Source organism: Parasteatoda tepidariorum, chromosome 3 (genome assembly GCF_043381705.1).
Source record: "Parasteatoda tepidariorum isolate YZ-2023 chromosome 3, CAS_Ptep_4.0, whole genome shotgun sequence".
In the NCBI taxonomy this organism is placed as follows: domain Eukaryota; kingdom Metazoa; phylum Arthropoda; class Arachnida; order Araneae; family Theridiidae; genus Parasteatoda; species Parasteatoda tepidariorum.
The window spans coordinates 6,034,390-6,059,391 of record NC_092206.1 but is presented as its reverse complement, the minus strand read 5'-3'; the positions used below and the strand labels follow the sequence as shown (position 1 = coordinate 6,059,391).

General features: G+C 31.1%; 1 protein-coding gene across 1 annotated transcript in view; it reads right to left on the bottom strand.

Moving 5' to 3' along the window:
- Positions 1-21,883, bottom strand: part of LOC107437252 (annexin A13-like) — a 39,721-nt gene extending 17,838 nt beyond the window's left edge. The window contains exons 1-4 of the mRNA XM_043046976.2: positions 21,740-21,883; positions 9,940-9,982; positions 4,438-4,501; positions 3,399-3,493 (exon numbers count right to left, since the gene is read on the bottom strand). Coding sequence (XP_042902910.1) covers positions 3,399-3,493; positions 4,438-4,501; positions 9,940-9,954 — 174 coding nt within the window. The 5' untranslated portion in view covers positions 9,955-9,982; positions 21,740-21,883. The remainder of the gene's footprint in view (positions 1-3,398; positions 3,494-4,437; positions 4,502-9,939; positions 9,983-21,739) is intronic.
- Positions 21,884-25,002: the final 3,119 nt, after the last annotated feature.

The following is a 25,002-nucleotide window of genomic DNA, read 5'->3' as shown; positions in this document are numbered from 1 at the left end:
CAGATTAAATTAATTGCAAAAGTATTGCTTTTTTCTTTCGGTATTCTTTGTTAATATACCGATTATGTAAACTCTTTACATTAACTTTAAGAGTTCCTTAATTTTAAGGTAACATTTCATGCTTTTTTCTACTTAGATTTAGATTTGGATTTAAATGACTCATCTAAAGGTCTGGTTTCGGACAAGCGCCTTATCTGGGCGTCAGCGGAAAGTTGACGTAGAGCTGATGCCAAAAAAAAACTTTTTTGTTAGCTCAGCGTGAGCAGTCGGTCCAACGCAGACATTATCTCTCATTGCGCATGCGTTAATAACGTAAACAAATATTTATTTTGAATTTGTATTGATTTTGTTATTGTCGACCAGTGTTTTAGAGAACAAATAATGACTTTGTCCAAGAAAAAACACATTATAGCTGAGCTAAATGAAGAGTGCTATGTTTAATGAAGAAGCTATGTTTAATGTCAAAATCAAAATCTTGGCTGATTTCAATGTGCTGTTGGATGTTGTCCGCCATTGCTTCTGTGGTTAACGTCACGTTGTAATCCAACTGCAGTTGAGTTGGACGGCAATTGTAGTTCAAGATGAGCGTTCGATGACGTATACTATCAGACTCACAAATGGACCAATCAGAGGTTAGCGCTGATTTCCAGCTGACGGTGTCCTGTCCTAAGAAACCAGGCCTTAAGAAGCGTTAAATGACTATCAAAACAGCAACATTAAAAAATATAGCTTCATTTAAAATTTAATAAAATTGCTCCACTGTTAAGACATTTATCACACATCAGAACACCAAGCAGCTAAGAGCTTTCCGATTGTTCTGAGAACTATTACCGTAATACTTTTTTCATAATGCATACCGGCTATGATGTTTCTCCTAATTTATCCTTTTTTTATAATGCATACCAGTTACTTTTTTTATAATGCGACGGTTATAAAATAATTACAGTCGTTGAACAGCCGACCCAATTTCAGGTTTGCGACTACTGATGTTCAACTTCGTTGCTTTGGAATTGCCTGGATCAAGTATTGGAAGAAATTTTGCCTTCGTGGAGGACTTTTCGATTGCATTATTCCGCATTTGCATTACATGAGCAAGAAAACCATGAAAACCTCCCACAATTAGACTGATAAGGTGACTCTAACTCATGATTCGTCTACCATCGAGGATATTTTACGTCAGCAGTGTGGTCAGTGCGAGCCAGGTGTGGAATACGTATCTACCAGCCATCGTTGGGATTCGAATCCGGGTTATCTCATTGGAAGGCAAACTCTATATCTCCTGGCTTCTCAATGGTAACGGACTCTCAAAATATTTTATATATTTACTAAATATTTAGATATCACTCTATAAAAGATCCTGTCTGTATTGTGGATGCGGATGATGGCGTGATGTTTTTTGATCACACATTCTCTTCGTCTGCCTCTTATTTTACTCATTATTCAAATAAGCACTTTTACTTTGCTAACTGCCATTTTAATCTCTAAAGATTATTTTTCTACACAAGCTATAAGCTAATCATCCCCACTTGATATCTTTCAGTTTTATGCTTTAAATGCTTCCAAAACTTTCGAGTTATGAACAAACGGAAATACCCGTTAGATAAACTTCCTAGTATATTCTATTCAGAGTGTTTAAATGGGTGTATGATTTGTTGATGAGAGAGAGGTTATTATTATAATTATGAGAATAGTTTGCCCCATAAATATAACGATATGAGTTCAAAATTTTGATGATAAATGCAATGGATAATTTGAAGATGATTTTTTTTAAAATCTTGCTTGGATAATTTCTAAAGCTACACACCCCAGTTAGTGTGAGCTCATGTGATAAAGAAAATAAAGGAGATTGATATGAAATCATTTATTGCTGAATTGTGCAATTTCGGTATTGCTATTCCAGTATATACCCTATGTATTCGGGCACCTTTGATGTACAGTTACCTTCCTGAGAAATCTATCTGGTCTTTCGGATCATGAGTCCCTAATGAAAAAACTATCAGGCTATTTTCCAGTGAAAAAGGTGACACCAATTATCCGTTAACTCAGAGAAAATCCATTTAAATAAAGCAGGATGTCTGAATATTGATTTTTTTAAAGCAATTTCATGTACATTTCTTTTTTGTTATTTAAGCTCAAGATGCTCTATGAGTTGTAACGACTACTGTAAATGTTTTTTATTTATTCATTTATTTTATTTATTTTATTTTATTTTTTTATTTCCAATGGCAAGGCAAAAAGTACAAATAGAAAGATGAAATAAATAACGGATACAAATGTACGTAGGATAACAAAGAAAGAAGACCGAAGTCATTGCCTTAAAAGTTCCCTTGCTTTCCAATATCTTGAGGACACAGTGCGTCCACTGTAAATATCAAATCGAGAAAATAAAAAAAAGTGCTTTTTTAAACTACCGTAATTACACAATCACGGTTTGATGGCCCTGCTACTTGCAGGCTCATTGTAAGATTTTATGTGTTTATGCGCACCTTATTTTTTGGTAAAATAATTTATTAGCCAGTTAGAAGATGGCAATGAGTAGAGTTTTCTGGTTGCCGGGGTGATGGTTTTTGAGTGAGTATAAGATTTTTCTTTTTTGAACGGCGATGCTGTAATTTTGTTGTTGAGTTAACAAATCTTCGGTTTTATTAAGCGCAATAGTATAGTTTTCCTACTCATTTGATTCGAAGTCCCTTGAGTTTTACTTGAGGTCAATTTTAATTTTCGGCTTCTTTTTTTTATTACGTTTAATAAAAGGGAAGATTTATTAACTAAACAAATAGTAATAATAAACGTAATAGTAGAGTTTTCTTAATTATTTGATTCGAAGTCCTTTGAGATTTATTTGAGGTCATTCCATCGAGGACCAATAGCCATCGAGGTCATTCCATCGAGGTTCAATAAAAGGGAAGATTTATTAACTCAACAACAAAATCACAGCATCGCCATTCCAAAAAGAAAATTTTTAGACTCACTCAAATATTATTTACATTCCAAAACTATCACCATGGCAACCACAAAACTCTACTCGTTGCCATATACTAACTGACATATAATAAGTACATTATTTAAAAAAAAATGGTGCGCATAAGCACATAAGATCTTACACTCATCGAATCTAACTCTCATAAAACCATAATAAATACATTTATAATGAAAGTTCGGTCTCCTAGCGTGATTCTTAGCTATTTTAAACTAACCAATCTTCTCTGTACTTAACGCAACAAATTTTTTTCACGGTTAAAAATAAATGTGATTTTTAACACTGGCGAATAAGCTTAATGAGTTGTGATTTTCTGTCGAATCCGGTTGATTAGCGTTGAACATGTTTCTTTTTTATATAAGCCTTGCTGCTTTAACTTCAAGTGTTCATAAATTAAAAGAATAAACACGTTTTATACCTGATCAAACATGATTTTGTATGTTTCCATAATCCTTTTTCTTTGCTCGTTAGTTCGGTTGCCCAAGATTTGAATAAGAGCATCATCTCTCTCGCCTATAAAAATGCATATTCATTTAAAAGAGAAAGGATATACAGCTATTTTTAGAACTACTAACCAAAATTAAATCTAGGTTATCATAAAAAATACATCTTTTTATAGAAAGATTGTGTCTAGAATATAACTATCGTCATAAAATTATGTGTAGGCAATCAACTTTTGTTGTAAAACAAAAAAGACATTTAGGTTAAAAATTATAGTTCTAAAAAAGTGCCTAAATTATAGTCCATTGTTATAAAAAGAACTTGTCTAAATTACAACTATCGTGTTAAGACACCATGAAGTTTACAGCTGTAGCAATGAAAACTTTTATGTTGTAGTGCCTAGACTATGGCTACGCCTAGACTATAAACAAAAATAGTCTCTAGGTTTTATCGGTACTTTTCGGTTAACCGGGCGTATGTCAACTAAGTCATCTATTTTTTTTTTTAAATTTAATTTAGTATGTGTGTTTAAAAAATGAACAGAAAATATTTTTTAAAAATTGACGAAGGTCTACATTTTTGGCGACGGTTTAATTGTGTCAGGCTAACCAAAAAGTACCGTTATATCTATATTCTTAAGAATAGATCTTGGCATCATAACATGATAACTATTGATCAGAGTTTATAAAGTGATACAAAGTTATCACCATTTGTTGTGGCTTAGTCGTAAATCAGGAATTATCGTTTCCATCTCTTGTACAATTGGAGATACAAGAATGTCTAGCATTGGTAGGCTTAAGAATCGGACATTATTAAACTTAGTTAGTGCACATTAGTTCTAAAGGCACTTTTTTTTATTACTGGAAATATCTATTCTTACTTCAATCTTGTATACAAACGTTAATTCGAAATTTCAGTGATACACTGTTCTCAAAGTGGTGGAACAGTCCACACTTAGTTCAATCTAGACACTTCATTGTAAATGTAATCAGATCTGAAGCAATTTTAAATCTTACCTAAAGAGGATATTGCATCTTTAAGAGCCACTGCATCACTCTCTGAATCAAAAGGGTGGTGAAACTGAAAAAAAAACATTCGATTATTTTCACAATCAATCTCACCCTCGAAAATATTAACTCTCCCTTTACTTATGGTCATACAGTAGGGAACCGATTATCCGGAACGATCGGGACCATCGCTATTCCGGATAACTGATTTTTCCGGTTTTCTGAATCGCTACAAAAAGCCGTTTTCTTATTGTAAATCCCAACTAAAAAAATAATTTTTTTTGGAAATAATCTTAAAAAAAGGAAAAAACAATGGAGTAATACACTAATGATTATTTCCAAAATGATGGTAAGGTCTTCAAAAAAGAAAAGATCTTTCAAAAAAGAAAGAAAAATCCTAAAATCTTATGAGGAAAAAAACATTTTTTTTAAAAAAAATTGGCGGGAAAATTTATCGAATTTCGTTTCGGTTTTTGGTCTTCCGGTTTTCTGATTTCCGGATAACGGGTTCTGTACTGTATAATAATTTAATCAGGAGAGCGGAATAAATTTTTCCCCCTCATATTTCGTCCTATTTAAATCGAATTGAAATGAAAGAAATTGAGCTTCATTTTAAAACACGTTTATGCAAAGACATGCAATAAGTGGCTTTTCATAATGATCGAAATTGTAACATTTTTGGAACCATTTTAAACTTTTAAATTAGGGCTGTACGTCGAGGAATATTTGAAGAAAGGCCTTCGGTTGCAGAAAGTCCCGCAGTGGACTGTTCGTAAAGACGCGGCTCCTAGTAGAACACAGAAGTCAAGCATCACTGGCTGCCGTTAGTGTGCGGGTGCGTGACCACTTTGACCAGCCTGCGTAGGAACCAAGGGTGAGCGGTATTGGTCCTCGTTGAACTGTTCTGCCGTAAAGTGCTCGACTTCGTGCGCTGGTCGTTTGGCTGCCAAATCAGGCGAGCCATCCCCTCTGCATTGGATCAAAATTGTGATGACATGTCTTCGGATCATCCTCAGGGATGTTTCCCAGACCGTCGCCAATAGCCCATTATACAGCTCTAGTGTGACGTTAATGAAGTACCTACTTACCTACTTGAAAGAAAAAAAGAGGTTTTATGAAAATTATTTCGCTTTGATTTTAGTTAATATTACTCAAATGAATGTTATGATAATAATTTAAATTATAACTTATCACTTTTGAACGTTTATGAGATTATGACTAGTTTATCGAACTGTTGATTTAATTGAATAATAAATAAATTGAAATAAATTATCTTTTCATAAATTCCAAAATTTTTTTTTTCAATAATTGAATATTTAATTAAATAGATGTGCAAATTCATGCATTATATCATTTATAATAGTTTCTGAATACTCACTAAACCATTTTCCTATAATACGATGCACGTTAATACAAGTACGAGTGTGGGTGTGATCCCCAACGCATTTCTAATGCATGGTGGAGTGAATGTAAACAATAACAAACTTTGTAAAACGGGAAGAAATTTAAAAAAACTTCCTGTGTATCCCTCCGCTTATGCTATACTTACGAGACGATGTGTGAACAGGCTTAATATTCTAGAAAGTCTTATTATTGTGACTTGTGATTAAATTTACACATAATTTTACCATTTCTAGGAGTTTTCTGTGATTTATAAATTCCAACAGGTGAGCCTATAACAATATTTATATCACACCATAAATAAAGTCACTAGCAACAGTTTTATCTTGGTCCCAGTTGGACTCAAAATTGACTCAATAGGGGTCCTACATGAACATCCACCAAGGGACCAAAATAGGAATCTATAGATTTTTTAATATTGGTTCCATATAGGGCCAATATCGGCATTTATATATATATATATATGAAAGGGTGGCAGTCATGGTGAGTGTTGTTGGGCCACGCAGATAGCAGTTGGAAGGCAAAAATATTTTATTTAGCTTCAAACAGTACAGTCAAAACATTTTCTATCAATGGCGGAGCTCAAATTCGCACTCCAAAACTGCGTGCTTAAGTATTTATCCTAGGGAAAGTAGCAAATGAATTTCCCTCTATTTTGTTATATTTTAAGGATAAAGGGAAGTCTTAGTACTTACAATTGGTTTGTTAAATAGGTCGTGTGATTCTCACAAAGTGTAAAGGGGAAAAATGTCTTTACATTTAATTATGCATACTTGAGCCAAAAATAGATTTAAGAACAGAATGTGGCTTTTTTGAAGTATGAGAAAGTGTTTCGATTTGGAATAATTAATTAGGATGAAGTTTTATAGTAAAGCACTAACATAAAAAGATTAATTATGTTACATATGTATCCAATATCGACCAATATAGGGTCGATATTGGCTGAATAATGAATCTGAACTGTCGAGTGAATCTGAAAGCTCAAAAGGCTCCTTGAACACTTATTGAGCCAAGATTTATGAATATTGGACCAATGAGGGCCCATGTCATTTTGCTGCTAGAGGTGTTTTGAGTGTTCTTCCTTTTTTGACTATATTTATGTAAAATAGCGTTGTTTGCTATATTTTGGGTAAGCATCATAGCAAGCTTGCGGAGTCTTTCGGATTCATTTGTTGTTTCCTTTCGCTGAAAGTTGAATTGAAAGACTACGTTACATTGAAAACACTACAAGTATAATAATATTGGATGACGCTTTTTTTTCAAGCTTTAGGCGTAAAAATTAGTCGGAAGTAGTGACTCGCAAGTCCTACGGCGAATTTGAACCCCCGGCGTCACCTGTGCTTAGCTGTACACTGTCAAGTATCCATAATATTTTCTGCGCATTGTAAATATTTTGTACAACGATATTTTGTTGAAATAAATTTCTTCAATTTTGAAAATTTTAAACAAGTATACGTTGAGTCGAACTCTCGGAGTGAACTGCACAGCTTTCTTTTTAAATAACTAATCCTTTCTCGATGCACAACTTAAAAACAAGATGTACAGAAACTATCAGTGATGAGGCTATCACAATACCCACAGTTTTCAACTTTTCGGCTATAACCTAATTTTCGTAAATTTCTTTTCTGTTGGTGCCTTGCACCTAGCACTTTTTTACTGTAACCGTTAACCTTGTTTGAGCTCGAATACCCGAATCGACGTACATTCCATGCTTAATCGTATTAGAAGTTGGTGTCCCGACTTGTTAAATCTAAGCATTATGCAATTTAATTAATTTGGTTATTACTTTTATATATATGTTACCGTGAATGATCGAAATCAAGAGAATGTCGACTTTCACCGGTGAATGTCATCAATCACATAGTCGCTTTGGTGAATATCCGAATTATTTATAATATCCGCTTTGATAATAAAAAATAATGTTGAAATAAAGAAGCGATGTTGAATAAAATTGGATCCCCACCTAGTCTTCTATTTTCATTCATCTCTATACAGTCTGAGTCTAAACAAACTCAGTGGCTCAACAGCCCACAGAGGGCCAAGGCCTACTATGCACATCTCAGTTTTCTTGATCTTGGGCTCTGGGGAACAGGAGCAGATGTTCCGGTTGGGTGGTCAGCCATACGCTCAATCCCTAGTGTTTAGTCCACAAGTATGTTTGGTACTCATTTTATCGACGATGAAAGACTAAATCAACCTTGCCCGGTCCGAGGATCGAACCCAGGGGACCTGTGGAATGAGAGGGCGAAGAGTTACCACTCAGCCACCAGTCGTCTATCGACCGAAAAACCTGGCAGTAATGATGCAACTGCTCCGCCTCTTCCTTTGGAGAGTTATTGCCCCTTAAGCAGCGACAGCAACAGAACAGATTTCGTTCGAATTTCGTGATTTTAAATTACTTAGCTTAAAGTTATATAAAAATAAGCAATATATGTATTTTTTATGTAAATCAAATTTTGGCACGAGCTTTTGCAATCACCTGATAGCAATGTCTAAATGATATCCACAACATCTTTGCAGTTAATGTTCTGAGCTCATTAGCTTTTAATATTTATTCAAAAAAAGAAAATAAGTTAAATATTTTAGCAAAAGTTGCAGATGTAGTTTAATGGATGGGTGCGCTGCAAGCTCTTTACTGTCTATACTTCCGGGTTACTCATTCCGGTGCATTTTGAAGCCATTTGGCTCGCAACGTTATCAATGTGTTTTGAGACTCTCTTGACTTGTATTTTTTTGTATACGTGTAGTTGATATTTTATTTATTACTAGGAGGCTTCGCCCCCTGTTCGCTGGCGCTCGCCAACCCCCGGAACTGCTTTGGCAGTTCATTTCGAATTGCTTCGCAATCCGATGCTCGCTTTGCTCGCTCATTGGTTACGTTCTTAACGTCTAGCTTTTGTATACTTTTTTGAACACTGAAGTTCCGAAAACTTTTCACTGTAGAAAATTCTAAACCTGTGCATTTCAATATTAATTTGAAATTGCAAACAGTTCACATATTTTTCTTAATCACACTATTCTAAATTTCAGTTGTTGAGAAAAGTAACTGTTGTAAGTTTTGTTTTAAAGTCTTTCCCACCAGAGGGCTAAAACCATGTGTTGTAAAACAATATGAAATAGTACTAAACACCGGATGTAAAGCATCGGCTTCGATGAAGATAATTTTGTGAGAATTGTTTTGATAATTCGGTGAAAAATCACCCGATTAGACATATGATGCTCACTACATGCTCTTGCGTTTCGAAGCCTATCAATTAAAACGTATTAGCGTTTTATATAATATAGATTAGCCATACGATGCTCACTACGTGCTCTTGCGCGCCGAAGCCTATCAATTAAAAATGAAAACTGTTGCCAACGCGAGAAAAGAAATATCATCGGTTTTATTGATACATACGTATTAGCGTTTTATATAATATAGATTTGTGTTTAAAAGAAAGAGAATTGTCATTTGAAGAAAACTTGTCTTTTCAAGACGTAAGAATAGTCATTAAAAAAAAAAAAAAAAGAAAAAGAAAAAGAGAGAAAAGAATCGTTATGAAGCACTTCATACCTCGTCAACAATAAACCAACTTCGAAATTTAATTTTAAATGATAATTTGTAAAATAAACTTGATCTCGCCTTTCGAATAATATGCTAACACTAACGTAAGCTGGTGCAACAAGAACAGTAATAAACAATTGAAAGAAGCCAAATCGGGACTGCCAAAAAAGCGAATTCTTTCTAAATCTAGATACCATGTCACCTTTTTTAACAAAACATATTTAAATAACTAAAACAAATTTTCACTTTAAGCTCACCAGAATTAATTAATACCATTAATATTTTATGAAACACAGCAGATTTGAAATCAGAAATTACTTATTTTATTAAAAACAAAATTATCTATTTGAATCTATCCAATCGCAGAATAAGCTATAGTAAGCAGCTGCATACTTTCTAACCGGAAGTAGAGCAGATCAAAAGCTCAAGATTGTTGTTGTTTATTGAAAACACCACCCATAGCTAAGACACTTGGAAACAACAGAAATAATCATGACTCGTATTTATATTAAAAAAATATATTCGAGAAGAGGAAAAAAAAAATAGATATTTTGTAATGTGCTTACTATAACTGTGGCCATCTTTTTCTTTTCTTTTTCCTTTTGTTTTCTAAAATGAAAAAAAAAAATTATTAAATGCTATAAAACAAAAATTGAATGAATATTAGGATCGAAAGAATAAGTCGATGGAAAAGTTGTCAATCACAGTCTCTGTTATTACGATAATTCCCAAGTCAAAATTTTAGATTTTCATTGATGGACCAACATAATCTTGATGGTGACCATCAATATTTCCATCATCTATCATTATATTTTTTGATGGTAACCAACATAAGTAACCATCACCTCTATGAAGAACTCGGACTGATTTATGATGGTCCAACATAATAGCAACTTGCTTTGATGGTTTGTTCATGCTGAACCATTTTGAATTTCCATCATAGTATCTTAAAAATCAAATGTTGGAACTATCATGAACCACCACCATCCCAATGCAGGAATTCCAACTGATTTATGATGGTCCATAAGAAGAATAACCGTAAGATGGTCCATAAGAAGAATAACAACCTGTTTTAATAGTTTGTTCATGTTGAACCATCACAAATTTCCATCAATAGTGTCTCAGAAATCAAATGTTGGAACGATCATGAACAACCATGATCTCAATGTAGGNCCCTAGCAAAATCAAGCACCAGAAGTGGGCTATCACGGATATCCGCAAGAGTGAGCCCCCAGCAGTCGAGGATATGATCGGGGGAGGCCGGCATCAGATGGCACTTGGTGCACGTTGGAAAGACTTTGCGGCCGCATTCAAAGGTCATGCATTTGAGGTGACCACTGATAAATCTTGAGGCGGCCGTTTGAGCCTGTCTGTCAGCCTCAAGATCCAATGCACATCCTGGTCTTTTCCTACAGAACCAGGGATGGGCAGGAGGGGAGAGCTAGACCTGTCGTTCTCTATTTTTCATCACTGAGAAAATCTCTGTAAAAGTGAGGTCATAGTCGGTAGTTGCCATCTCAGAGCAGCCTCTTTTAGCCAGGATATCCGCAACTTCGTTACCAGGGACGTTGACGTGAGAGGGGATCCACTGAAAGTACGATTTGCAAGAATTTTGAGCATATTGATTATTTGGATGCTTACGAGGTCTTTTACTCGACTCCAGTCCTGTAGATGTTGAATCGAGCAGCCTATCAATTAAAACGTATTAGCGTTTTATATAATATAGATTAGCCATATGATGCTCACTACGTGCTCTTGCGCGCCGAAGCCCATCAATTAAAAATGAAAACTATTGCCAACGCGAGAAAAGAAATATCATCGGTTTTATTGATACATACGTATTAGCGTTTCATATAATATAGATTTGTGTTTAAAAGAAAGAGAATTATCATTTGAAGAAAACTTGTCTTTTCAAGACGTAAGAATAGTCATTTCAAAAAAAAGAAAAAAAGAATCGTTATGAAACACTTCATATCTCGTCAACAATAAACCAACTTCGAAATTTAATTTTAAATGATAATTTGTAAAATAAACTTGATCTCGCCTTTCGAATAATATGCTAACACTAACGTAAGCTGGTGCAACAAGAACAGTAATAAACAATTAAAAGAAGCCAAATCGGGACTGCCAAAAAAGCGAATTCTTTCTAAATCTAGCAACCATGTCACCTTTTTTAACAAAACATATTTAAATAACTAAAACAAATTTTCATTTTAAACTCACCAGAATTAATTAATACCATTAATATCTTATGAAACACAGCAGATTTGAAATCAGAAATTACTTACTTTATTAAAAACAAAATTATCTATTTGAATCTATACAATCGCAGAATAAGCTGTAGTAAGCAGCTGTATACTTTCTAACCGGAAGTAGAGCAGATCAAAAGCTCAAGATTTTTGTTGTTTATTGAAAACACCATCCTTAGCTAAGACACTTGGAAACAACAGAAATAATCATGACTCGTATTTATATTAAAAAAATATATTCGAGAAGAGGAGAAAAAATAGATATTTTGTAATGTGCTTACTATAACTGTGGCCATCTTTTTCTTTTCTCTTCCTTTTGTTTTCTAAAATGGAAAAAAAAATTATTAAATGCTATAAAACAAAAATTGAATGAATATTAGGATCGAAAAAATAAGTCGATGGAAAAGTTGTCAATTACAGTCTCTGTTATTACGGTAATTCCCAAGTCAAAATTTTTGATTTTCATTGATGGACCAACATAATCTTGATGGTGACCATCAATATTTCCATCATCTACCATTATATTTTTTGATGGTAACCAACATAAGTAACCATCACCTCAATGAAGAATTCGGACTGATTTATGATGGTCCAACATAATAGCAACTTGCTTTGATGGTTTGTTCATGCTGAACCATTTTGAATTTCCATCATAGTATCTTAAAAATCAAATGTTGGAACTATCATGAACCACCACCATCCCAATGCAGGAATTCCAACTGATTTATGATGGTCCATAAGAAGAATAACCGTAAGATGGTCCATAAGAAGAATAACAACCTGTTTTAATAGTTTGTTCATGTTGAACCATCACAAATTTCCATCAATAGTGTCTCAGAAATCAAATCTTGGAACGATCATGAACAACCATGATCTCAATGTAGGAATTTGGACTGATTTATGATAGTCCATAAGAAGAATAACCGTAAGATGGTCCTTAAGAATAACCATAAGATGGTTCATAAGTAGAATAACAACCTGTTTTAATAGTTTGTTCATGTTGAACCATCATAAATTTCCATCATAGTGTCTCAGAAATCAAATGTTGGAACGATCATGAACAACCATGATCTCAATGTAGGAATTCCGACTGATTTATGATAGTCCATAAGAAGAATAACCGTAAGATGGTCCATAAGAATAACCATAAGATGGTTCATAAGAAGAATAACAACCTGTTTTAATAGTTTGTTCATGTTGAACCATCACAAATTTCCATCATAGTGTCTCAGAAATCAAATGTTGGAACGATCATGAACAACCATGATCTCAATGTAGGAATTCCGACTGATTTATGATAGTCCATAAGAAGAATAACCGTAAGATGGTTCATAAGAATAACCATAAGATGGTTCATAAGAAGAATAACAACCTGTTTTAATAGTTTGTTCATGTTGAACCATCACAAATTTTCTTATGGTATATTCCTGAGAACCAACAACAATTCCCATTAAACCATCAAGGAGATGTATAATTGGAACCATCACGGATCATCATGAGTTGTTGTTCAGTCAAACTTCTCTTGATGGTTAACCTTCATAGTATTAAAGTAGCATTTTCCATCATGGAATGATGGAAGTTTGTTGGAATGTCAAAAACCATGAACGCGTAATGGAAAATGTTGGATGTGACCATCAAATGATGCTGGACCATCATGAACAGCACTGAGACCAACATAAACCATCAAAATATTTTGATGAGAGCATCAAGAATTTTGACTTGGGTTCATAATAGCGATGAAATTGTCCCTGTAGTGAGCTTGTTATCTAAGAAGAGAGATTTTAATAGAGAGAACCAGTCCCTCCTCCCTTGTTGCAAAGAACATTGTCACGTGATTCCGGGACGATTTTCTCTCCAGTAGACCCTATCCCTATAGTTTTACTATGGCGGTGGATTGCTAAGCTTTGTTTTGAACAATAAAATTCAATAAAAATTGTCGAATACTGCTGTGTATACTGATGTGAAGAAAAATTCATAAAAGGAGGACGTTTTACATATCACAAATAAGTTTTTTTTATTCTTTTATAGTCACTTTTAAACATTTATTTGCAGTTTGTATGTTAGCACGTTAGGTTAAAGAATGAATTAAATTGGTTTTTAATTAACAAAATAGTTATTATTTTTTATACTTTTAGTTAAATTAATAGACTACAATACAGGGTTCGCCAAGTGGGCCCACTTTGAAAAACCCGAGCGGGTTTTATTGGCTGGGCCCACCTTGAAAAAAAACCCTTGGAACGACAAGTGGGTTTTTTAAAAAAAAAAAAAAATTATTAAAATGTATTGATTAATTTATTGTGCAGCATAAATTTGCCAAATAGAGTTGCATGATTTATATGAATAAGTTTTTAATTATTTGTAAAGTAGAGGAAACTCGAATCTATAATTTTATAGTACAACTGAAAACTTTAAGTGGGTTTTTTCAAAAAGTAATATTTTAATGAAATTAAATCAAATAGAAGTTTAAATATTATAGTCTGAAAAGATCAATTTTTCAAATATAGTTGCATGCTTTATATATTAATAAACAGGTTATTATTTTTAATTCCTGTGCTTAAAAAAATTAGAAATTTGTTTTATTTTTCTGGCTTTAAAAAAATAAGCTAAAACTTTTTCTAAGAGAACTTTTTAAAATTATTTATCGAAAAATGAAATCATTTTCCTAGGGTTAATTATTTTTTTAAAAAGTGGGACAAGTAACTGATACTCTTTATAATTGTATATAATTTAAATTTCACTTTCTCTTAATCTTATTATAAAAACATGGAAGACCATTAAATATTTATTTCAGTATTTATTAAAGTCAAAAGTCAGATGAAATTTTAGGTTTTAATGATTATAAATATTTACTGATTATAATTTTATAATAGGTAATATGTATGTATATATTTTTAATAAATATAGTAAATAAATGTGTGTGAAAACAAAAAGGTTAATAAACTTGTTCCTTTTTTATTGCTGCATTTATATTTTATAATGCTCGAGATAAAAATTGTGAAACGTTATGCACTTAACAATAGGGAAGATTCAAATATGTTTTAGTGATAATGCGTTATTTAAACTTAATATGAAATACATGTAACAAAATTAAAATAACTTTTTGATTTACTTCAATTTTCAAACTTATACAACACTTTTTAATAAAAATATTTACACAGTAAAACTTAGAGTTTAAGAGCACTAAATGAAAAAAAAACAATTTCCCCCGGGGTTTTTCAAATAGAACCCAATTTTCCCCTGGTTTTTTTCTACAAAACCCAGGCGGGTTGGGTTTTTTTCTAAAATAACCGTGTTTTTTCAAACCCTGCTGCAATATAGTTAACATTTGTGGGTATTTTCATTACAATTAAATTTCATATTACTATAAACATTCTGATATTTTTACTGCTTTTTTGATGAAACGCATGCATCGGATTTGGCGCATTTTTTTCACGCCAATATCTTGCAAACAAATCGCTTTTTATTTTCTCTCTTTAACTTACATTGATGCTTTAAAAAAAATTTTTAATAATTTCAAGCGAATTTTATTATATATTTTAGTTGTACAAACTTAAAAATACATAAAAGTACATTTCATGTCATGAATAATTTCTTCGATCAAAAATAAAATTATATTTAAATAAAATTTATAACCCGAAGAATACTTTTTTTGTTATTTAGAAAATTATTTTATTATGTAGGAAAAATTGTTTGGATATTCAAATTTATTTAGGAAATTTTATATTTATATATATATTACTGTATATTTATTATTCAGGAAAATATTAACTAGATTATTATAGGTTCTATTATTAATAATAGGTCCTACTATTAAGTAATTATTATAGGTTGTTAAAGGTGTGGATATTTATTATTATTATATCTATTTTATTTTGATTTCAGAAAATAAAAAGAGAATAATCCTCTTGTTGATTATCAATAAGTTTTTTTACATATAAAATGTTAATTAAGTCGATAACTATCAATGTTTCAAACAACAAAAATATAGTATGTTCTTATAAGGTATTTAGTAATACTTTTTTTTAAATAAAGAGACAAATAACAAAACCGAAATTAGTTATTTTAGTGTTACTCTTATATCATTTTATACTTACGTAGTAAAATTTTAATTGCATGCATTGTTTAAAACAAATTATTACTGCATAGCATACAAACTAGAAGTCCAAATTGTGGAGCAATAGCAATATTAATATTTATTTTAAAAATGAAACAAAATATTTTGTTTTTATCAGAAAAATTATAAATTATGAGTAACACTAAGACCATAAAAAAGTTATGCAAACGATGAATTGTATACCCTTGTGTATTTATATATGGGTGATTCTCACGAAATATGACAATTTACCGTCTCTTGGTCCAAGATCTAATACTAAAATAACTTTTTTTTTAAATTTTAATCAATAGCATTGCTGTAAGTATTTTAAAATGACCTTGCATTAGCATTGAATGTTTTGCATATTTAAAAATTTTTATTGAATTTCAAAATGTCATTTTCCTGGTATGTCACAAACAATATTTCCAATAATAACTAGCTTCAAAATTTCCCGTAAATTTTTCAATATCTATTTTTTTATCTCAACCGTTGTAAGCATTTCTAGAATATTTTTAGAGGGTATTATTTGTTGAAAATAATTTTTTCTGTCAATAATTTGTTTGTCACAAAAAAATTTATCATTTTCCTGGCTACTTTTATTTAGTGATTTATAACCAAAATAGATAGCACCAGATAATAGATTGATTAGAATACCATCCAATCTGAACATGTCTTATTGCATGAATAAGGAACCAACTTTCTGGTTCAAAACCTATTTCAAAAATTTTTTTGAGGTGAGTAGATTTTTTTATGTTGTCATTTTCCTGCCTTCTTGTAATCATTAATAACATAAACTACATAGATTTACCTGAGTTATTTCAAGACATCCTGTTGTTTTCTGTGGAATGTAAACATCTTAGGCCGAAATGTTAAATTGAAGTAAAGCTAATGCTATATAATGGCAAATTGTCATTATCCTGGCTGTCATTTTCCTGGTTTATGAATGCCAGGACATTGAAATAAATACCAAAATTTTTTTTAAACAGTTGAATGTAAAGAGAGAAAGCAAATATTAACCTAATACCAAGGTTATGTAAGTTATGTTATAATATTCTTGAATGTAATCAAAGTTATTTTTTTTATTTAATGATTGATTACTATACACAATTTTATTCTGTACATACCATCAACAAAAAACATTCTTGATTCTATCTACAGTGGATAAAAGAATTAATTTAAGCAATTCATCATAAATCTACTTCTTATAAAGTATTGGTAATTCAATACTTTTGTTTTGTATTAGTTGATAAAACTCTGACAGTGATATTTAATGTTCCTTCAAACATAAAACAGTCCTATATAAAATTTTGATAAAGTTGCGGCCCGCCATTNTATTCAGGAAAATATTAACTAGATTATTATAGGTTCTATTATTAATAATAGGTCCTACTATTAAGTAATTATTATAGGTTGTTAAAGGTGTGGATATTTATTATTATTATATCTACTTTATTTCGATTTCAGAAAATAAAAAGAGAATAATCCTCTTTTTGATTATCAATAAATTTTTTTACATATAAAATGTTAATTAAGTCGAGAACTATCAATGTTTCAAACAACAAAAAGATAGTATGTTCTTATAAGGTACTTAGTAATATTTTTTTAAATAAAGAGACACATAACAAAACCGAAATTAGTTATTTTAGTTATACTTTTATCATTTTATACTTACGTCGTAAAATTTTATTTGTATGCATTGTTTAAAACAAATTATTACTGCATAGCATACAAACTAGAAGCTCAAATTGTGGAGCATTAACAATATTCATATTTATTTTAAAAATGAAACAAAATATTTTGTTTTATCAGAAAAATTATAAATTATGAGTAACCATAAAAAAGTTATGCAAACGATGAATTGTATACCCTTGTGTATTTATATATGGGTGATTCTCACGAAATATGACAATTTACAGTCTCTTGGTCCAAGATCTAATACTATAATACTAAAAGAACTTTTTTTTAAAATTTTAATCAATAGCATTGCTGTAAGTATTTTAAAATTACCTTGCATTAGCATTAAATGTTTTGCATATTTAAAAAATTTTATTGAATTTCAAAATGTCATTTTCCTGGTATGTCACAAACAATATTTCCAATAATAACTAGCTTCAAAACTTCTCGTAAATTTTTCAATATCTATTTTTTTAATCTCAACCGTTGTAAGCATTTCTAGAATATTTTTAGAGGGTATTACTTACAAAAACTTTGTTGAAAATAATTTTTTCTGTCAATAATTTGTTTGTCACAAAAAAATCTATCATTTTCCTGGCTACTTTTATTTAGTGATTTATAACCAAAATAGATAGCACCAGATAATAGATTGATTAGAATACCATCCAATCTGAACATGTCTTATTGCATGAATAAAGAACCAACTTTCTGGTTCAAAACCTATTTCAAAAATGTTTTCGAGGTGAGTAGATTTTTTTATGTTGTCATTTTCCTGTCTTCTTGAAATCATTAATAACATAAACTACATAGATTTACTTGAGTTATTTCAAGACATCCTGTTGTTTTCTGTGGAATGTAAACATCTTCGGCCGAAATGTTAAATTGAAGTAAAGCTAATGCTATATAATGGCAAATTGTCATTATCCTGACTGTCATTTTCCTGGTTTATGAATGCCAGGACATTGAAATAAATACTAAAAAAATTTTTAAACAGTTGAATGTAAAGAGAGAAAGCAAATATTAACCTATTACCAAGGTTATGTAAGTTATGTTATAATATTCTTGAATGTAATCAAAGTTTTTTTTTTATTTAATGATTGATTACTATACACAATTTTATTCTGTACATACCATCAACAAAAAACATTCTTGATTCTATCTACAGTGGATAAAAGAATTAATTTAAGCAATTCATCATAAATCTACTTCTTATTTTAATTGGTAATTCAATACTTTTGTTTTGTATTAGTTGATAAAACTCTGACAGTGATATTTAATGTTCCTTCAAACATAAAAGAGTCCTACATAAAATTTTGATGAAGTTGCGGCCAGCCATTTGACTGGTGTTTTTAATTGCGGTCCCCCGGCCTCATGTAAGTTGGAAACCCCTGGTCTAGCTGTTGCACAGGCAGAATTACTTTAATTTCAATTTCAACTATTTTCAAGATATGCCCGCGATATTGTCAAAGTTCTTTATGTATTAGTTATAATTCAAAATTAGATTGGCAGCGTATAAATTACACTAACCACCATAAGTATGAATTCGGGACATTTCACTACATTTGGCAGCAGAAGTATTTCCATCTCTGTCCTGAGACAAGATTGAAAAATCATCCCAATGCTGCATTACGTGCTGTACTACTTCCTCACGCACCTCTCGAGCAATAGCTTGAGTATTGTGTATGTTATTTTGTTTTATTTTATAACCGTCGTTCAACAGCCGAACCAATTTTTTGGGTTTCCGACTACTATAACTTAACGTATTACGTAACTTAAAATATCATCTGAAACTTATTAATTAGCATATTTGAGGTCCCTGCTTGAGCTATTAAGATTGAGTCCTAGATCGTGAAGATCTGGTCATTAGATCAAAAATTATTAAGGGTGGTCCGTTTTTTTATTATGCGCATTGTACAACGATTCCACGCCGATAAGAGATTTTATGTGTTTCAATTTTTCTGTCCATCCTAATACAGGATGATTATAAACTAAATTTATAAACGTATGAGTATAAGCGTACGCAGATAATTTGGGAAAACTGCATAGAGATATAGATTTTGCATATAATGAGGTGAAAAATAGATTTATCATATAGATACTACAGGAATTCGCTTAAAAAACTAATAAAAATGACTATTCATGCAGCTCTGTTTACAATGGCAGGACACTGACATCTTCACGGCTAAATCGAATGAAGTTGGGGGGGATATATTTAACAGGGTGGAAAAACGGTGGCGGCGTTAGGCGGAGATGAAGAAAAAATTATAACTTCATAAATTTTCATCTTGTAAGCGATTTAGTTGTACTGAACATACGCGAAAAACAACGAGATGAAAAAAGAAAGCACAGTGATTTGTTTCTTGCCCGTTTAAACTTTGTCCAGCATTCGTACTGAAATAACGTTTCACTGTGAGACACGTTCCGATTTAAAGAAATGTGTTGCAAATTGAAAGTATCAACATTTAAAAATCAAGGAAATAAAATATTTAATAATTCAAGACGAAAGCATCAATAATTTTATCAGTACTTAAAGTTGAAAAAAAAATCAGCAAATAATTCAAAGCATTAATTTGATTCTAAAAGAGAGCTAATAATTAAAAATAAACATGTACAATAAAGAAAATATATTGTATTAAAGAATCATTTAAAAAAGAATTATTTGGAAAAGAATATTTTAAACAGCCTCATTATATTTTACTAAACTGAGTAGCAGAAAAATGAAAACAATTAAACTAGGTAACATTGGAAATAATAAAAAAAAACTTTTTACAAGCAATAAGAAATAAAAAAAGTTACTTTCAATGTTTGTCATTAGGAAATTTTTCTGGACAAAAATGAAACAAATCATTTTTGTATGCTTTAAATGCATACTTCGTTGACACATCTAATTAATTTTCCAGAATTAATAATACAGTCTAATTTCTTTTAATTATATTTTTCAATTTCTTAATTTTTTTGTTTTTTGTTTTTATCCTTTGCAAAGAATATTTTTACTTGATTATTTGAATAATCCCCTCCTACAAATCTTTGAATTCTTTTTCTTATTTGTTTATTAAGTATATTTTTTGTGATTAGGAATGTACAAAATAAAAAGAAAGAATAAATAAATAAATAAAAAATCGGTCACACATAACAAGTTGTAAATAACATAATAATTTATAAAACGCTTAGTCAAAGCAATTACATATGAGTACATAACGGTGATTGTAAAAAAAATTACTTCTGTCTTCAGTAGGATAAATAAATAAGTAAAATGAAAATAAAAACTTCTTGTTTTAAACAATGCATGAATACAAATAATCATCGATGAAAAAAACACCTCTTTTTTCATTTTTAGTAACGCAGATGAATATCATTATCAGTTTTGAGAAAAATTATTAAACATTACTAAATTATTAAAAATCATAGTAAAGAATCATAGAACAGGAATTATCCATCATTAAGGAATCATAGCTTTTAGAAAGAGAACTAGTTTATATACATTTAAGAAACTTGTACGAGCAATAAAAAAAGTTCAAAGTTCAAACTTTTTGAATAGTAACAATTTTAAAAATATTTCTTATTCACAACAAATAAGCAACGATATTAAGATAAAAGTTCATTTTTTATTCAGGTTTTACAAACTTTACTTACAGATTTGTCAATGAAAAAATGGTTTTCAAATCTTGAATAAATAAAAAAATATTTGTTTTTAGATTTGCTGTAGTTCAAAGGGGAGCTAAACTTTAAAAATTTTTTGAAAACATAAGAGACAACAATGTTAACTCTATTACCACATTCGCTTAAGTACTTGATCACCACTAATGATAAGCCACATTTTCAAATTGATCTGCTTTTGGAGTATAAGGCCACAATTTCCATGTATGCAATAACATATTTCTGTGTAGTTGTTATTTAGTGGAAATTCTGGAAACCTGTCTAATACGTATGTGGAAACAATACTTAGAAACAATTTGATGAGTTAAATTTTATAAAAATGAGGCTAATCACAATAGTGCTTCAAGTACTTCAATTGTGTTTGCAATAAAAATATAATGAGTTAATAATTAATAAAGCAAACTTAATAGTAGTTATTCTTATATTTCATGACTACTTTTTAGAGTAATATTTTAGAATGTTTTTTTCTCCACTTTTTAGAACATATTTAGTTCTAAGCTCCTTATCTCGAAAACTCGCTATTTCGAAAATCTTTTAGTGTCCCTTTCAACTTTGAGATATCGAGAGTTTACTGTATTTGGAAGGAAAAAAAATTTTTTAAACGAAATTATTGCATTATTTCTGTGATAAATATTTTTTTTTACAAATATGTGAAATATAAATTTTTAAACAAAAAAAAAACTTTTTACTTACATAGCCTGTTGACGAATCAGCTCTTTATGAACCTGTAGCCGACATTGGATGTATTGAACAGCTTTTGATGCATCGCTGAGAATTAATAGAACGTTTTGACGAGAGAAAAAAAAAGCATGACACTGGAAATTTGAGCATTGAAAGGAAAAATTCCATTCATCACGCAACTCGTAGTAAAGCCTTTCATTGGTCAATTCACTCTGGGATTAAAAGCCTAACCAATGATGATTTACTTTTCAAGAGCCACTCCCTTCATTCCGGAATGAAAACTGGATCTTTTTTTTTCTTTTTCAATTCTTTTACAATACGAGTTTCGGGAATCATAAAATTGTTCAAACATTTTTTACCTCCCTGACCGGGATAAGTCATTTGATAAACGATTGGAATAATGGACATTGTCCATTTTTAATTTATTTTACTGTACTCTTTAATTTAGCTTTGGAGAAATGACCAGGATAATTTTATATCATTAGTTGAGGAACGATTTTCATTTTATTTGATGGTTTCTATTTGCAAATTAAATTGCATATCCAAAATAACTGATGCAAATTATTTAATATTAATTCAATGTAAATTGGTATCCCTGGACGATTGAGCAAGTACGGAGCAAGGTGCACTGAAAGTCCTGCGATATGAAAGGGAGGAATCAGCTCAGGCACTGTCCATGTCATTTGATAGGGGTTAAAATCATAATAATATGGCATAACGTGGCATTCGAAGTCAAAATAACATAGTTAGAAAAAGACAGAGCTCTGAAAAATGGTAATAGGTGCATGGACGAGATGGGGAAAACTGCAAAATTTTCACTAAATTTCTTTTTACATATTTCGTCAGCATTCTCATTTGAAAGTTATTTCTTAAAAGCATGAGCATGGTTCTGGTTCAAACGGCAAAATGTCTGATTAGTGTAGCTCGTCTAGTGCAACATTAATAAATCAAACCATATGAGATATTAATAAACCTTGTACGTCTATGATATTCAACTTTTCGAATATCATATGTAAAATTTAGTTAAATTAACTATTTCGAATTTTTTTTTTATTGACCTTACTTTTTGGTAACTACATCATCCCAAAGATACCCTCAACGTTTTAATTTGAATTTCGCCTCATAAATAATGCCTTAGTATGATTTGATTCAATTATTACTGTATTACTGGAGCTACTTATTGAGCTATTAGCGACAGTTTGAAATGATTTGATGACATTACTGGCGAACATTGCTTAAAATTGTTTTTAATGACTTTGGGTAATTTCCTCCGCAGCAAATATATGTTAGTTTCTTTCCACTATGGCCAGTAGTTAAGTTTTTAACATCCCTTCACCAAAAATAATATTTTTTAGCTTTAAAACTATACTTTGTTTTTTTCTCCAAGTTGTATACAAATCGGAAGCTTTTCTTAAATGACTTGGTGCATTGTCCATAACTAAAACAGCACCTTATTCAAGTTCGAAAAGAATCTCAGCGAACCACTTCTCAAAACACGACGTCTTTGTTTTTATTTGATTTAAAAATTGGAAAATCATCTTTCAAAGAATCGCTACCAATGTGTGTAATGTGGTTCAGGGGATACAGTGTTCTCCTTCCATTGAGGGGAACCAGGTTCGAATCCCAGCGATGGTCGATCGATGCGAATTTCGCATCCGGCTTGCACCGACCTCAGTGTTGACGTAAAAATATTCTCAGTAGTAGACGGATCATGGGTTAGAGTCCCCTTACCGCCAGGCTAACCATGGGAAGTTTTCGTGGTTTCCCTTTCCATGTAACGCAAATGCGGGTTAGTCCCATTAAAAAGCTCTCCACGGAGGCAGATTCCTCCTAATACTTGATCCAAGGGATTGGGTTAGAAATTTAAGGCTAAAGAGTTAGACATTAGTCGACGAATAAAATGAAATTTGTGTAGTGATCAGCCTTTGACGGATGGAACTTTCAAACCCGTAGAAAAATCATATAAAAGCTTCTTTAGATGTTTTTGAAGTTGTATCTGTCAACACTTCATAAAGCGTATGACCGACAAGTAACCAAGTTTCATCCACATCTAAAGTCTCTGTTGTCTCATTGTTTTCTTAGATCGCAGATACCTCCATAAAATTCTTCTCTTTCAACCACCTCTCTTTAGATGTTTGTCTTTTTAATAGATATTAAAAAGCTTTAAAACAGGAAAATTGGGATGCATTCATCTTCTCTCGGAAAAAAGTAATCATGCATTCATTCTTATTGCATTTCTGTCAATATTTTCAAGGGCCTTGGTTTTTTTTCTTTTTCGGTGAATGCATAACGCTTCCTAATTTCACGGATGACATTAAAAACAGAAGCTCTACATATCGCAGTAGCACGGTGTCCGGCTACATCCGATATTAGGAGGTCAGGATTTGAGATTACAATTCAACTTTATAACTGTTTAAAATCATTTCTTTTTCCGCTTTCTTAATGCGTAATTTTTTTTCTGAAGCTTGCTTTTTTACATGACTAAACGCTGAACTGTTTTCGTTCTTCATAGTTGTAAAAGTTAGATGTGAATACTAATTGTGAGAACGTATTTAATTCTGAACGATAAATTAAAAAAGAGATTTAAGATAAAGAGGTTTGTTAAACCTTTTTATGTATTATATATAAATTCATTGCTTGATGCATACCTGCCAACTTTTACGCATTTGGCGTAAAATTTTATTTTTATATTTAAAGTTTTAGTAAATATATACTACTTTTTCTTTTATGAACTTAATTTTTAAATGACTTTGATCACCACTATTCTTAAAAAAAATTAAGCATATATATTAATATGTGTGCATTCATGGTTGTTAAGTTAAGATTTTTCTAATACAACGTATTTCTTTGCTTAAAATAGAAATTTTAATTCCGTTTTACTACCACTGGGAGAAATCATAATGGAAGGAATTAAAAGTTGGCAGGTATGTTGATGTCATAATCAATACATAAGAAGCAAGCGTGTTGCATGCATAAAGATCATAATGCATGTTAAACAAACCTAATGAGAAAACATTAAATGAATTATGTATTTTCATTTATCAATCAACAATCTTAATTTTCGCTTTAGAAGTACGAAATTAAGAAGTTTAGAAAATCTTGTATCGAGTTGTCTCTATTATTTCTGAAATTCAGAAATTTTAGAAAACCTTACTTCAGTAATGCAAAATTAAATTAAATCGCAATGGAAATTAAAGGAATTTTTAAAAATCTTGCATCAAGTATGCAAAACTAAGAAATTTTCTAATGAAAGCTTAGGAAATCTATATAACCCT